Source organism: Rhopalosiphum padi, chromosome 3, assembly GCF_020882245.1.
Source record: "Rhopalosiphum padi isolate XX-2018 chromosome 3, ASM2088224v1, whole genome shotgun sequence".
Lineage (NCBI taxonomy): Eukaryota > Metazoa > Arthropoda > Insecta > Hemiptera > Aphididae > Rhopalosiphum > Rhopalosiphum padi.
The window spans coordinates 16,039,186-16,056,259 of record NC_083599.1 but is presented as its reverse complement, the minus strand read 5'-3'; the positions used below and the strand labels follow the sequence as shown (position 1 = coordinate 16,056,259).

The 17,074-nt window shown below is 26.9% G+C and overlaps 2 protein-coding genes and 1 non-coding gene across 4 annotated transcripts; 1 reads left to right on the top strand and 2 right to left on the bottom strand.

Moving 5' to 3' along the window:
• Nucleotides 1-197: 197 nt before the first annotated feature.
• Nucleotides 198-4,713, bottom strand: LOC132924468 (uncharacterized). Of its 2 annotated transcripts, XM_060988808.1 has the most exons (12): nucleotides 4,205-4,711; nucleotides 3,183-3,261; nucleotides 3,052-3,119; nucleotides 2,818-2,978; nucleotides 2,549-2,733; nucleotides 2,402-2,481; nucleotides 2,175-2,323; nucleotides 1,296-1,403; nucleotides 1,140-1,235; nucleotides 971-1,049; nucleotides 746-907; nucleotides 199-686 (listed from the first exon to the last, which is right to left on the bottom strand). In XM_060988808.1, coding segments are annotated over exons 2-12 (1,290 nt in total). In that variant the 5' UTR covers nucleotides 3,185-3,261; nucleotides 4,205-4,711; the 3' UTR covers nucleotides 199-486. The 2 variants fall into 2 exon arrangements, with proteins under 2 accessions (XP_060844790.1, XP_060844791.1); XM_060988807.1 differs by having other exon boundaries at nucleotides 198-686; nucleotides 746-1,049; nucleotides 4,205-4,713.
• A 281-nt stretch (nucleotides 4,714-4,994) lies between these two features.
• On the bottom strand, nucleotides 4,995-6,273 carry LOC132924821 (uncharacterized; the record flags this gene model as incomplete). The annotated part of the gene is made up of 4 exons (XM_060989263.1): nucleotides 4,995-5,185; nucleotides 5,228-5,398; nucleotides 5,501-5,632; nucleotides 5,736-6,273. Coding segments are annotated over 4 exons (1,032 nt in total), but the record flags the coding sequence as incomplete, so codon positions are not given.
• Nucleotides 6,274-10,807: 4,534 nt separating this feature from the next.
• On the top strand, nucleotides 10,808-10,926 carry LOC132928089 (5S ribosomal RNA). Its single transcript, XR_009661966.1, has one exon. It is a non-coding gene; the product is annotated as a 5S ribosomal RNA (ribosomal RNA).
• Nucleotides 10,927-17,074: the final 6,148 nt, after the last annotated feature.

Genomic DNA, 17,074 nt, shown 5'->3' with positions numbered 1-17,074 from the left:
ATATATATAATAGAATCAACATTAACCGCAACTTTTAGCATAGTCTCCATATTTACTGAAACATGTATTAAAAACTAATGTATATAATAATCACACAATTATATTATATATTATAATTCATATAAATATACCAACAAAATTAATTTATTATAATCCCATTTTCAAAAAGAGAGGAGTGGAGAGGTAACGATTTAAGTCATTTATTATTTTTATTGTTAAGAAGACTTTAATATAAAGTAAAACCAGGTGTACAAAAGATAAATAAATTAAAATAAAACCCTTAACAAAAAAAACACTATACAAATATTTGCAAATTTATGAATAATTGAATTCCACAGGAAATAAATGAAAAATGGCTAAGTATTTAGAATTTTTTTTCTTATTTTTATAAATCTTTTATAACATGGTATCTACAATAAAATAAAAAAAATAGAAGAATTTGCGTCGATTGATGGATATACACAGCAACAAGATAGTGTTGGTACACTACTCACATGTTTCATCAGAATCAGAATTGTTTACTGCTAGTGAAATGAAGAATGAATTTAAAACTTCAACAGCCATGGTTTTTGTTTCCAAGTCTTCATCAAATCCTGCTTTGAATTCATCTTCTTTCCATAGTTCAAACGATTCTGAACTAATAATACCATTCTGATAGAGATTATGGAATAGACGTAATACCATTCCTAGTGGAAAAACAATTAAATTAATAATATATCTAAAAATTAAATCAATAGCAATTTACCTCTAGGATGCTTAAGTACTGCAGACATTATTTGAATGCCATACAGACATTGAACTTCTCGAGCCTGGATTTCAGGTTCTGGAAGTGGTTCAGACCGAATATGACACATCAATAATTTCACATGAGAATGGTCAAAGAAATCTTCATAAGAATGGTTCGGTTCTAAAAGTTCAAATTTAATATTTGAATAACTAGTATACAAAAGTATCAAAGATAGTGACCTACTTGAATTTAATATGACAATAGCTATAGTTAATGCTCGCACAAATTGAGGGCATTTTATTATTTCTGTGCTGAAATTAACCTTAATTAAATAGAAAAAATTAAGTTATAACACCATATCAAACATAAAAAATATAGTGCAACATTTTAAATCACTAATTAATTTACTCACATTTATCCAACTACTTAATATACCATACAGTAGTTCACTATCAGTCAGCTTCATTTTATCATACATAGCAATAGATAAAAGGAATACTCCAATTCTCTAAAATTAAATACATTTTATAAATAAAATAAAAATAACATAAAAGGTTTAAAAACTTACATCATTTTTAAAAAACTTATTTATTTGGTTATTAGGCATAAATACATCAAGAGAAACATATTCTGAAGTCCTCCACTTATTGTAAATCCACAATATACCTCCTTGTTGCTAAAAATACAAAAAAAATATCATTCATACAGGTCAAAAATGTATTAGATATAGTGAAATAAATGATTAAATTGACAACAAAATATAAGTTACAAATATATATAACAAATAACATTAAGAAAATGTCTAAATGCTAAGCTTATACTCATTAGAAACATTATGCATCATATCAGAATGAATAGTACATGTTCTATAAATTAAATAAAGTTTAATTTTAATTAAGTACAGAATAATAACAAAAACGTTTTTAGACTTAAAACTCATATTCTTTGATCAACTAAAAGCATGATGTTAATTAAATATTCAAACATATTGGGTAGAACTTTAAATGTCTAAACCCGAGGTTCCCAAACTTTTAATTGTATGACCTATATTAGGATTTTTTTTTAAATTTGGTGACTTACAATATCAATGAATGATCTTTATTTATTTGTTTTGTTGTTTTAGTAGTCAAACTGAATTTGAACATCAACAAAAAGTAATAGATGATTGAAAAATGTACTATTTGAAAATATAGCATCTCACAATTTGGAAACCTCTGATCTAAATATATAAACATTTTTGATTGTTTTAGAATCTTGAAAATACTTAGAATAATTTTTAATTTATATGATAAAAGAAAACCAAAATGGTGCAAAATCTATGCTCAACAATTGAGACTGATTTGTTACTAGAAACCAGAAATAAAATTAAAGATTCATTTATTCTGCTAAAAAACATGTAACTGTAAACTAATATTAATTCTAATCAGAATTTAATACTATTACTTACTTCTTTTATGTTATGTGTTTCCTTGGAATTAAGAATTTTATTTAATACTTCTATGAAAAATTTACTAGAATTATCTGGCCGTATTGACGTACACGAATCTTTTAAATTATTAAAATCAAAGGAAGCATTTTGTGATAATAATAATGGAGCTATATAAAAAAAATATTTTGTTTTTAAAATTCTTGTATAAATCAAATAATTGATTAAGTGTATAAGTAAAAAGTTACCAATAATGGCAGCAATATAGGAGAAAAATTGAGGGTTATCCATCAAATAATCATTCCAATTTTTAAGGACAGCATCAATTCTTTTTAAAAAAAAAAAAAACACAATACAAATTAGTATGTTATATAGTTTGTAAAAAATAAATTCACCCTTGAGTTATGGCCTCCATCGAAAGAATATTTTTAGATAAAAGTTCTGCAAACATTTTTCCTGCCACAGTTGTTTGAGTGATTGGATTATTATCTAAGGTTATAAGTGTCATTGATTTCACAAATTCTTCATGTCTTGTGCGAATTACCGAAGATTCATCTTCCGATAATGAATAAATTATATCCTATATAAGAAAATACATATCATAATTCAAACAATACATTAGAAATATTGTTTTACTCTAAATATTTTAGCCTTAAATACACACATCTACATTTTTCAGTTGCTCATATTCAAGAAGCATATTTTCACATTTCATTTTAATTTTATCAGGGATTGGATCTGCTTCTTTAACAGGCTCTTCGGATTGTAAACTAGATACATTTATTGAAGCGGATTGAGCTAATTGAAGCTTTATACCACCACTCTCTACGCCAGACAAAATATAAATTGAATTATTAATTATTAAACATGCATGTGTATTATTAAAGATAAGCCATACCAATTTTAATTTTTAGTGTTCCTTCAGACCTATCTATAACTGGCATTTGTGATGAGTTTTTATTAAACCTAAAAAAATAACATAAAAAACATTAACAATAATTTGTATACAATTAAAACAAGTATGTTTACATATTGAAGACTGATGATTTCTTGTTATCATTTAGTAGAACATATGGGCATTCAGCTTTCCATTTATGCTTATTTCCACCTAAAAATAATAATAATCAAAATAATATTTATGAACTAATTTCAGATCTTTATTTTAAATAGTTTCTTTTTGGTACAGTTGTAACTTCTCTTCACTAAATTGTATGTTATTTACAACTACAAATACTACATCTCTCATCTGTATATCTTCCTCTTCGCTTAATTTAATATTTAACCTTGGTAAAAAGTCTCCTATAATATATTTTTTTTCCTGTTATATTTATAAGATGTTTAATTTCGGTGCATTTATTATAACGTAGGCGATAATAATTAATAATAAACAATTTCTTATGTTGCTAAAATAATATAATCAGGGGTGTTCCCATAGGGTATACTACATATACGCCGAATACTCTCAAGATTTTTTTTCAATATTATGGGTAACTGTGTATACCCATAAGAGGACGCCATACCCGCATGTGTTAACTCTGTCTTACTAACGTACATCATAACAAATTTTCGTTCAGTAGAATACATTTTGTGACGTTAGCTTTAATATTAGAGTAAATTTACCTATTATCAAATTAAAAGGTAAGAATATTATCTAGACAATGACATATGATTTTATGGATATTATCAAAGTGAGTTATGAACATTTGAAAGTTATTATATTTTACATAGCTGCAACTCACTTTAAAATGATAATATCCATAAAATCATATGTCATTGTCTAGATAATATTCTTACCTTTAAATTTGATAATAGGTAAATTTTCTTTAATATTAAAGCTAACGTCACAAAATGTATTCTACTGAACGAAAATTTATTATGATGTACGTTAGTAAGACAGAGACAACACATGCGGGTAAGGCGTCCTCATAATACATGCGTATTTGATGATATAGTATACTCTCAAAAAGATTCATGGGAACACCACTGAATATAATAGTTTTATTGTTTGAAACATTTTAATTATTATGTTTTTATATGTTTAAAATACTTACGTAAAATAATATAATATAAACAACTATAAAAGTTTATTATTTCTACGTATTAAAAATCTTAAAAATTAACGTGGTTTTTACATAGACATTACTAAATGGACTGACCGACGGGCGACGACCGCACAATTGTACAAAGAGAAGTTAGTGTTAGTATACCAACATTGTTAGAAAAAGACGGTCATGAAAGAACAAATTACATATCATGGAGTAAAAAACATTGTAATCAATTTAAAACCATTTAGGTAGATAACAAAAATTGATAATAACAATACATTTGAATTTTGAATTTTTACAGGATAGATATAAGTCATAAGAATAACTTATTTGAAATCCTGTATTAAATGTTTAAGAATTTTGATCCAATGAATAATTTTTTGACAACGTTTATATAAAAATTCGGCGGTTCCGAGTTGCGTGCGAAAATCGTTTTCTGGGTCGTGCGTGGTTTTTTCATAACAGGGTTGAGTTGCGTGCGCGGTTTTTTTGTGACAGAGCCGAGTTGCGTGCGAGATACAGTGTTGATGCCGCACGGTGTGCCAGATTTATTTACACTAAATAATTAAAGAATACATTTACTCTTCGATTACAAATTATTAAAACAATATTAATTCAAGTGATAATACAATAAAATTATTAGGTATCTCGTAAAAACGATTATATTTAAATATTTTATATGAGTAGCAAAAAATGTAATTTAAAATTACAGTCAAAATATTATAAAAATAAGAAAAAATAAAAAATAAAAATAAATAGGTTTGTTTATATATATATTTTGAGTTTTGTATTCAAACTAAAACCCAACTGGCAAATTTTTGTACGCCAACTTTTCAATAAATTCCAAACGAGTTAACATTTTATTTTGAAATTGATGCATAATGTCATTAATATAATCTTCTTTTTCTAATACCTCCCGTTGTTTTTTTGTTACATTTGAGCTACGAATTTTGACATAAACATCGGTTTGTACATTTTTCAAGATTTCTACAAATTGAAATATATTTGGATACGCAGAGTAAAACATACTGTTTAGTTTCGAATGGAATGACTCGCATGAATTAGTAGTGCGCTGCAATGAGTTAGAAAATTCAGCCCATAATGACGGTGGAAATTTAGAATTTGGTAAAACATAATTTCTTTCGAAAAAATTACAAAAATCATGCAATTGCTGATTATTTGGTTTTATGGCCATGAGGTCTTCAGCAAAACATTTATGAACATCCTCAGGTTTTAAAAAAGATAATCCAAAGAATAATTTTAAAAATTTCCCCACTTCTGATTTATTTTTAAAATTCTTACAAAGACCAAGTGATTGAATTTTTCTCCACATAGACTGGCCTAAGTGAAAACGATAGCCTTTGCGAATTACTTCGGGGAAAATTTCTGAAATTGCCGTGTGTATTGCTTCTTCAAAATCAGCGTAAATTATACCTGGTGTAAAATTTAAATTCAATTTTTTCTATTAACTCGGAAAAAGCATCTTTATATATTTCTTTAGTTTTTCCAGTTAATAAAAAAAATACTAACAGTGTATAATTTGCATTTTTAGCTCCATGAATTATGAATAATTGGTAAAATGGTCTGGGACAGCTTTTAAACGTCCCATCAACATATAAAACATCACATTCAGTTAAATGTTTTAAGTTGGATTGTGTTGAAAATGCTACAATATTTTTTACTGAATTATTTATGAATAAAAATATTTCATCTCGATTTGTTTTAATTTCACCTAAATTTGTAAGAGCCAAATGTAGTTCTTCTAAATTTGTAGGCAACTTTGGAATAATGCTTGACCGTGCATAATGAATATTTTTTCTTATCAGCGTCGTATCTGCAGTAGTCAAACTGGATATGTCTCCTTGGCGTAATTCTTTATGTAAAATTTTACACGGTTTTTCATACGGATCATCCAGAGCTTTACGTTTTAATTTGTTGCTGACTTTTTGTCGAGTTAAAATATTTGTATCATCCTTGTCATGATCGTGATTTAAAACACTAAAAACAATATCACCATTTTCACTTAGCTTAAAAAAAGATTTACACAAACGTTTAGTACATGCCCATCTCTGTATGTATTGTTATTTAAAAATTTTTGAAAATGAAATTTATACCCGTTAATTATATATAATTTTTTATTTTTTTCGCTTAACATTTGATACACTTCCATTTTGGTCGCGATTGAGTGTTGACTATCAACTGATATTCAATTCCAATTTCATATAGAATATAGATCGTTTAATATTATTTATCAAATTATCAGCTTATATCTTATTGCCGAAAAGTCCCATTCCCTACATAGTACATAATACCATTGATTATAAATACTAGTATTTATAATCAATGATAATACCCAAATATAGCTATAATATTAAATACAGATAAATGATTCTCTGGCCGACACATCCAGCTCGGTGAAAACCGGTTTTCTTTAAATAAAATATGCGCATGCAATTCAGCTCTGTCATGAAGAAACCACGCACGCAATTCGACTGTGTCTCGAAAAAACCGCGCACGCATTCGGTTGTTGTCAAACATAGTTCTTTTTTTCCGCACGCAATTCGGATGCAGCCAAAAAATTTGAAAATTTGACATGCTCAAAAAAAGTTTTAAAATATTGCCATGTATATGTTACGCCGAATTCATGAAATTGCCGATTTCGTAAAATCAGCAACGTTGTCGCCGAATACGTGAAATCGGCAATTTGGCTACCAAATTCACGAAATCGGCAAATTTTGATTGCCGATTTCGTGAATTAGGCAGACTTTTTTCTGCCGATTGCATGAATTCGGTAACATATTATTATGACATAATTACAAATAGTGGATTATAAATAAACAATAATTGCACGCGTGCTGATCGGCATTACCACGCCGTAATCTTTATATTACCTTTGATGATAGATGCTATGATACGTACAAGCATTTTATCTTGGTCATTGAGGTCTTTTTATTGCACGTACATTTCCTCAACCCCACCCATTCAAAATTTTGACATTTTTTTCAAGTCAACACTTAGCAGTCATTTAGCAACAATTTGCAAGCATATTTTCACAATTTGCAAGCCTATTTTTTAATCGGAAAAAATTAAAAACTTAGGGTGGGGCTGGAGACACATTTCCCCAGCCCCACCCATATCATTGAAATCATATTTTCAAATTTTTCTTGAACCATCGTTTAGCAGCCAATTAGCAACGTTTGTTAGCTGGTAACTGGTATCAATATTTTTTGGTTAAAATAGGATATTATTTATGGAAATTAGTATTTTCTATTTATTTGGAATTTTTTAATCAATAAAGAATATTATTTTTTATGAATATAAACTATTAATATTACATTTAAAATTCAATAACTTAACAAGATTTGTTAACTTAACTTTTTTAACTTTTGTTTAACTTTTAAACTATTTTTTATATACATATAATATTTATTATTACAATTTGATTTTATTATATTTCTGGCGTTTTATACATTTATTTAAATTAAATTATGTTTTATAATTTTTTAAGACGGGTCTTGCCGATTTCACGCAATCGGCAGTATTATGCACTTTAAGTTGCGATTTCACGTACTCGGTGACAACGTTGCTGATTTCATGAAATCGGTAATTTCATAAATTCGGCGTAACATATACATCATGATAACATAAACATTTTGGGAAAATGTTAAATGTTAATTGTTATTCATTTTTTAATTGAAACAAATAACGGTATCATTTGGGAAGAAATAGGAATTAAACAAATGAAAATCTATTTATAATGTAAATTTTATGACTGAAAAACAGTACTTGATTTAATTAAAATTTAATTTTTAGTATAGATTGAAAAACGTAGGTATAAAAAATATTGTTTTAATATATAATTTTCTTATGATTTTTTAACTATAGATACCAAATAATTTGTAATTATTGAGATTTAGACAATTTTTTAAAAATTCTTAAATTAAATGTTTATAAAAAATATTGTGAATTTTATAAAATTATAAATTTTTGATATTTTTTAATTAAAAAATGAAAAACTTATTAGGAATCTTATATTAAATTTTAAAGCCATTACCCATTTATATATTTTCAACAAAAATTCCAATTGTGTATATAAATAGTTGAAAAAAGTTAAAATATTTCGAAAATTATTCTATATATATACAGATTAAGTTATATAGAAAACTAAGTTTCTGCGGTTATTTGGTTGTGAATTATAACAAATTAAAGAAATGAATTAAGTCAAAAACTTGTTTAGTATAAAAATTCTCATCTTCCTTAACATTTTATTTGTTTTTCCTGATTACAAAAAAATGTACTGGACATTTTTAATTTTGACCTGTTTAAACTAACTTGATTCAATTTACAATTGCAGTATTTATCGTATACGTATATCGGTTTTATCGACTATCGTGTACATAGACACAAAAACACACATCGCTGGAAAATCAACACATCTATCGTTCCGTTCAAAATCTAAAATACAGATTGTCAATTAAACATCTACTTCACTCGCACTTATTCAATGTAAATGATTTTTAGTCGTGCTTAGTTATATACTGTCGATGTTGAATAATAAAATACGGTTTCTTCACTATATATGTCTTCAGTTCAGTCATTGCATTGCAAAGACTTTGTAATGTCATAGTTTTAAATTTGATTTATTATAGACTAATTGTATCTTAAAAGTTTTTATCCGATTAGATTATTATTTATCTTAATCAGATACTTATATTACTGTAGTAGATTGACGACGTAAACGAACTATTAATTATTATAATTTGTTGATAAACTCATCGTGGCAAATTGAATATAATTCGTAATACCTAGGTATTACATAGACTCACTAGGGATATCCACAAATGTAAGTATCTACTACGATTATTTATTATTGAATTACAATGAAATTAAAAAAACAAATTTAATCAAAAACTAGTTTCTCACATGGGAGGATAAACTAACATAATATTGCATTAATCGCGTACCTATTGCTATAGCAGTGGCTCGTGAGTCGTGAATCATTATGGAACAGGAGTTATCGACGTCATCGTTTTATATAAAATACGAATTACACAATAATATATGCTTATATCAAATGGTATCCGTATGGGGAAATACATAAGTTGTAGGATATCAAATAATTCTTATGGAAAAAAAATATTTCTACGGAATTAGGTTTGGACTCGGAAATTGGTATTATTAATGTATTAGTGTGTTTTCTGATGCATAATACATCAAAATGATAATTTAAATTCAATACATTTATATATTATAAATAAAAAATGCATAGATTTATCTTGAATTACATGTAGGTACACTGTACAGTAGGTACGCGATATGATGCATTGATGTGACAAGAAAATCAAATGTGTGGTTACGAAGTTTACCAGTTTACGTATATCCTCATGTTGTTATTTTCCATGTGCAGGCGTGCAGCGGCACCTGAGCACCTCTCATTGTGGTGGTTCATATAATGACATAATGTATTATGTATATATACTATAGTATTGTGTATGTATATATAATATATTGTATATAATATAATATATATTATATATCCGCATCCGATCCGATGGTTCAAAAGCCAAAGGTAAATCATCGCATAATGTCGGGCGCGTCTAATCAAGTTCGTTTAGAATGGTGAATATTAATAATGTATAGCTTGTAGTGACTACCTACTTAGTAGGTACTTACTTTTGACTTATAGACTACAATTTGTAGTAGGTATCATACCATTTGAAATACCTACAAAGAATTTTAATCCGAAATTGTATTTAGTATATTTTAACGTTTTTGCTTTTTAAGAGCATATTTATGCGTTATCTAGATTTTAGTTCTTTTTATTTAACTATAATCAACAAAACAAAACAAATATTTGCATAAAAATGGGTTCGTGGTTGACAACATTTATTATTAAAAGTTTCTACTCAAAATATTATTTTTTACCTAAATTAGGTTTTAAAAACAGTATTTTTTACAACAATTACAATAGTTTGTTATTAAACAATAATTGATTCAAAGGAATTAAATAAACAATTACTTAATAAATTGGAGCCTATTTATGCTCATACATATAGTATTACCTATACCTACATCAAGTATGATGACCATTGTCCGCATATAAAATATTTACATTGATTTATAATCTTAAGAGCCTGCATTATATTATAAGTACCTATTATTTTGGCTAGAAAATTACCATAATTTTCTTATTAAAAAATATGTATAAATTGTTAGAAACCATTGTCCAATAATAAATAAAATAAAATATTGTTTGTATGCTTTAAGGGAAATTATGTATATTAGGTGACTTTATTTCACTAAGTATACCTACTCAACAAAAAAAAATAATCATTTTTATGTAAATTAAAAAATACATAGCCAAAACCACATAGAATGTGGATTCATACAGTAGTAATGTAGTATACAATAAAAAAATACATTTGACTATTATTGTGTTTCTCTAATGTAAAAACTTTGCATTTCTAAAACCTTATGAGCGTGTGGCTAAAGTATTGAAAATTATCATTAAATTATAAAATATTATATTATATTATAATTGCGTTTTATCAAATTATTAGTTTACTACGTATGTTATAGCTATATTATTTCAGAAAGCAAAACTCTATCGCCAACGACCATACCACGTTGAATACACCAGTTCTCGTCCGATCACTGAAGTTAAGCAACGTCGGGCGTAGTTAGTACTTGGATGGGTGACCGCTTGGGAACACTACGTGCCGTTGGCGTTTTTTTTTTACATTTTTCATAAACCTTTAGGATATTATTATTAAGTAAATACATTTTTATTAAATTTGATAGGTACATTAGTATTTTTTTTTTGTATCAATTAATTTATTAGTTATTAGTTTGTTACTGACTGTTGTTGATTGAGGTATTTTTAATTGTAGTAAATACTATATTTATTTTGACAAAATTAATAACGTCTTCATAATTCCAATAGTATTTATGATTACAATTATTTATTATTAAATTATATAATTAGGAAATAATAGATATAGATAAAATATAAACCTAGTGTAACGTGGTCGGGGAATGACCAGTCAAATATGAGATATCCAGGGAGAGTCGTTAGACTCTATAAATATAGTTTCCGTAGCCAGGGGTAGAACGTAGGAATCTTAAATGTAATATAAATAACTAGGATTCTGTTTCAGGTGTTATTAACTTTTGTTATAGACTAAATACTTATAAATAATGCTACTCACGGTAATTGCAGTCTTCTATACTAAAAATTACCTTAACGTAGTCGTACGGAGTCCTGCAATCCTTCGGTGCATCCGAGTTGGGTCCCGAATACTAGGGGCTAATCGCAGGTAGTGTACTAGTTAGGTCCCAGATTTTTATAGGTACTATACTAGTTGGGTCCCAAATTATTATAGGTATTCCACTAGTTCCTGAATATTTTTTGGTAAGTACTACACTATACTAACATTTTCATTCCCATTTTAACAGACTGTCTATGAGCTATTTAGACCACAGGTATGGTTAAAAATGTTTTTTACAGTTTTTTTTTAAAATATTAAAAATGCTAAAAACCAAGTATATAAATACATATTATTTAATTTAAATAAATCCATATAATAGGTTTATGAAGAATTGTATAATTTATATAATAGTATTTGATAGTTAGTAAAAATATTGTACAATAATATTAATAGAATTTTATTAAATTTAAAAGTAAATGAAAAGTACTTATACATATATAATATGACTATTATGGGATATTCGTAATAAAAAAAGACGTAAGTGGTTTTCTCTCATGGATTTTTCGAGCATTCGTGTAATAATATCAGTATTATCGGTAATATCTGATAATTTTTGACATATCTTATAATAAACTATCTGGAACAGCGATAAATGCCGGTTAAACCTCGACGAGTTATCTATCGATATAGCTACATGTTGGTAGTAAGTGTTCTGCATTCTAACCACTAGCACTATGGAAGATTCTAACGTTATGTTCAGTGAAAAGGGCAAAAAAATATATATTATAGAAGGATATAAATTTTCATTTCACAAACTTCTGAAAAATGATATTGAACGATGGAGATGTATTCATAGATCATGTAAGTCATTTTTTAAATACAACGAAAATCAATTTATTGATCAAAATTTGACACATAATCATAATTGTGATTCCGAAAAAATATTAAATAGGCAGATATTAAATAATAATTTAAAGAGAAAAGCTCAAAATGATATATGTGAGAAACCTTCTAAATTATTACATGCTGAATTAAAAAACAATGATATAGATACATTAACACGTTACGATTGTACACTTATTAAAAAAAATATTCATCACGCGAGAAAAAATATTCTACCAAATATTCCACAAAGTTATGACGAGGTTCACAAAGTATTGAACGATTTAAATATAAAAACTAACAAACAAGAAAATTTTTTATTAATTAATGATAATCAATATAACATAGTTATTTTTTGTACAGTCGAAAATTTAAATTTTTTATGTAACAACAACACGTTTTACGTAGATGGCACATTCAAAAGTTGCCCAAAAATATTTATGCAAATATTCACAATACATACAATACATAATAATCATTATATTCCACTTATTTTTTGTCTACTCCCAAATAAACAAAAAGAAATTTATACTCAAACTTTTCGGATGTTATGTAATGAATGCGAAAAACTTAATTTAAAATTTTTACCTCAAACAATATATGTAGACTTTGAAGAAGCTATTCATAATTCTATTTTATCAGTATGGCCGGAAATAAATATTAAAGGGTGTAGATTCCATTTAGGGCAGAGCTGGTGGCGGAAAATTCAAAATTTGGGATTAACAAACGAGTATAAAAGTAATTCTGAATTAAGTAAATATCTCAAATATTTTTTTGGCTTACCATTTCTACACCCAGAAGAAGTGGAAAATTGTTTTATTGAAGATATAATGAGTCTCCAACCAAACGACAATAAAATTCGAGAATTCACTGATTATGTTTTTGACAATTATATTAATGAAGAATCTAGATTTCCACCAAAAATTTGGTCAGAATTTAATGCCTCGACAATGCGAACCACAAATTCCTGCGAATCATTCCATTCTCATTTTAATTCTATGTTTTACACAGCACACCCAAATATTTATCAGTTCCTAGAAATTTTAAAAAACGTACAAATTGATACTTATATAAAAATGAGAAGTGTAGAAGTAATGAAAAAAAGAAACTGCATTTTGCTAAAAGAAAAATTTATAGCTGACAATATGAATAAAAAAACTGCAGGAATAATCAATCGATTTGATTTTGTAAAATTAATATCGTATAAATTTTTACCAACAAACATGTGATTTTTCCAAAAATATTTTTTTTTTGTATTTATAATATTATTGTATAATAATTTTAACATTTTTAATATTTTTTAACTTACACCTATATGGCTATATTTATATTATATAATATGTATTTTTATACTAATTAGTTTTTAACCTTTTCAATATATAAGTGATTTATTTTTTTATAAAATTCTAATTACTTATATTTTAATAGAAAAGAAACAAAACTAAAAAAAAAACTGTAAAAAACATTTTTAACCATACCTGTGGTCTAAATAGATCATAGACAGTCCTAAGTCTGTTAAAATGGGAAGGAAAATGTTAGTATAGTACTATAGTGTAGTACTTACCAAAAAATATTCAAGAACTAGTATTGTAGCTAAAATAATTCAGGACCCAACTAGTGTAGCAACTATAAAAATCCGGGACCGAACTAGTATAGTACCTACAAAAATCCGGGACCCAACTAGTGTAGTACCTAAAATAATTCGGGACCCAACTAGTGTAGTAATTATAAATTTGGGACCCAACTCGGATGCAGCCCAATCCTTTATGTCTAAGGTGTACAATCGACTCACTACCTATACATACAGTGGCTTGGCCATAGGCCTTACAAATATATGTGTGTTTGTATGTGTGTGTTAATAATGCATTGGTCAGCAATAGAGTCCGTACATATACATATAAGTGTCATGTAACATACTTATTTATAATTGTTACACTAGTATTCTGATTGTGAGTTTTTAATAAGTTTATGTACCTATAACAACCGTAAGATAAAGTTTCTTAGGAAATAATTGCATATTTATAACAATTGATTGAAATTAGTTTGATTAATTAGATTGTCTGGCTCGCATTGGGAACAAAATTTAGTTTTTCATTACAATATATTGAAGCTTAAATTAATTTTTTTCAGACTAGTTTTTTTTTAACAGTATTGCAAATGTATCGGTACTGTGTGTGTCCAAGAACGGACGGAATAGCCGTAAGACCCACTCGGTAATAATACCCGAGAACTATACATTACCCCTATACATTTTTTGATAGGCAAACTTTCATGCACGTCCGAATTTTTGGGTGGGTTATTTAATCATCGTACGACAATATTACCAGAGCCAGAATAAAACTAAACATGAATTTTAAATAATATTACTGTTATTAGTGTTACAATCTGAAATAAATATATACTTTACATCTATAATTTTTTAGATATTATCATATATTTTTTTTTATTGTATTTATTTTATTATAAATAGATAAGTAGGTACCTACTTGAATAACTACATATAATGTGCTACATATTGTGTTTTTAAATTAATTTTTTTCTCAAACAAACGTATAATTAGTAATAAATTGTAATTTATTATAATTAATAAATTTACCATAATAATAAAATTTATCGTACTTAATTAATTTTTTACTACGTCATAATAGTATATAGTTTTGTTTTTGTCTACCTATGTATTTTTACCAAATTCATTCTACTCTAAAGTTAGGATCAGTGACGGCACTACGTATTTTGGAGACCTTGATGATTATGGAACTAGATGGTGAGTACTTAATTATTAATAATAAAATAAGTAGACACGCCCCCTCGATAACGGGGCCCCGGGCATCTGCACGGAATCTCCCCCCCCCCCTAGAGCCGTCTTTTACGATATTTTAATTTTTTAATGAATTTTGAGCATTTTCAAGTATTTAATATTTTTCATACTCAAAACACACCTAAAAATTAAAATATCGTAAGAAACCAACGAGAGAACACAGATAATATGTTCTTACCTAAAAATTTGATAATATGTCAATTTACTCCAATATCAAAACTAAAAGTACACTATTGAAACTGGCGGACGAAAATTTATCATGTCGTACGCGTGTAAGACGGAGACAACACGTGTGAGTGCGACGTCATATCTTAATATAAAATTAATTATTATATCTTATAAATTATAATGTACAAAAGGAAAAAAAATAATTTCAAGGATAATATGAAGAACACGGTTTAAGCATCTACATGAAATGTGCATCTGTGCATGGATGTGTATGCAACATATAAAGTAGACTTAAGTGATGGATTTTGAGAAAAATAGTTACTTTCAATGTTGGTATTATTACTATTATTGGTAAACACAACAATAAACCTACTTACTAAAACATTAAGTTTAATGTATAACAACATTTTATACGCATTTTTCGCTGAATAGCATTCAATATTAAATGCGATGCGTTACGAGCAATAGTTTAATTGCAGTCATCTAGATGTCGTTGCGTATACTGTTTTTCTCCTGCTCTTGGAAATTAAGATCAGTAATCTATCGTCAGTTTTGAGACTTGCTTATCTGGATACAAATATATATTTTTCTACTTTAGATGAGCCATCTATATAATATAATGATATAATTTTCATACATATTTTTAATAAGACACATACTATAATATAATATTTACACACATAAATATTCAAGAACTATGTAATCATTAGAATCATGTTATAGGACATTTATTAATAATAGTACTTAAAAAAAAAAAAAAAATGAACAAATTCAAAACAGTCATAAAGTCCAAAATACCCGATAGACAATAGTCAACCGTTGGTAATGACTAATTAGTATTTAGTAACTAATTGTTGCGATTGATGCATTATTTTCGATTGGTCAGCTGTGATGGCGCGACATGGGTAAACGGTTTTGAAATTATTTAGTACATAGACAATCCTAAAATCAAGGACGTGTACCTTGAAGCAAATTTTTTAAACTTTGTATTTTAAATGGGACGCATACAAGGATTTGTTGACACGTGAAAAACGAAAATATTTTTATTTACATAATAGAGTTGCCATTGGCTACATAATATAAGATAGTTATTATAATTAGACATTATCTTAGACCTGTACTGTATATAATTGGTCAAAACTTCTCAAATAACTGTGAAAATGTAAATAGTTTTCATTCATCGGAGTTTAAGAAGGCATAAGTCCATGGCATTCAATTTGTCACTGGTAATGCGATGAAATTATCAGCTATAGCATGATAATAGTTATTAAATATTTGAAATTATTCTTAAGATCAGCTTTTTCCACAGATATTAAACAATTATTTTAGCATTTTTTGATATACATTATCAAATTTATTGTTATATAAATCTTTAAAATGGTTTTTCAACAACGGTTTACATAGTAACAGTAATATATATTATACTATAATAAATAATAAATATTTTATAATTATTATAATTCTGTTGGTATGTTTAAAACAAATATAGGTACCTATTTTATAAACACTAAAAATAAATAAATAAATAAACTGCTTGATCTAATTAACGTAAGACACTCGTTATTTCGGAAACATTTTACACATTTTTTTCACATCATTTTAAATCATAAAAAACATAATTTTTCTAAAATAATATATTTTTTATCGTTGTCATTTCTTAATTTTTTTGATAATTTTTAATGACAACATGCATTTTTAATTCTTTATTCCAAAACTGAACATTTTTTGTACTACTTTGATACATTATTTTGGTCGATTATTAACCACTTATAAGTTTGGATAAGTGAAGTTGAGTGTAAC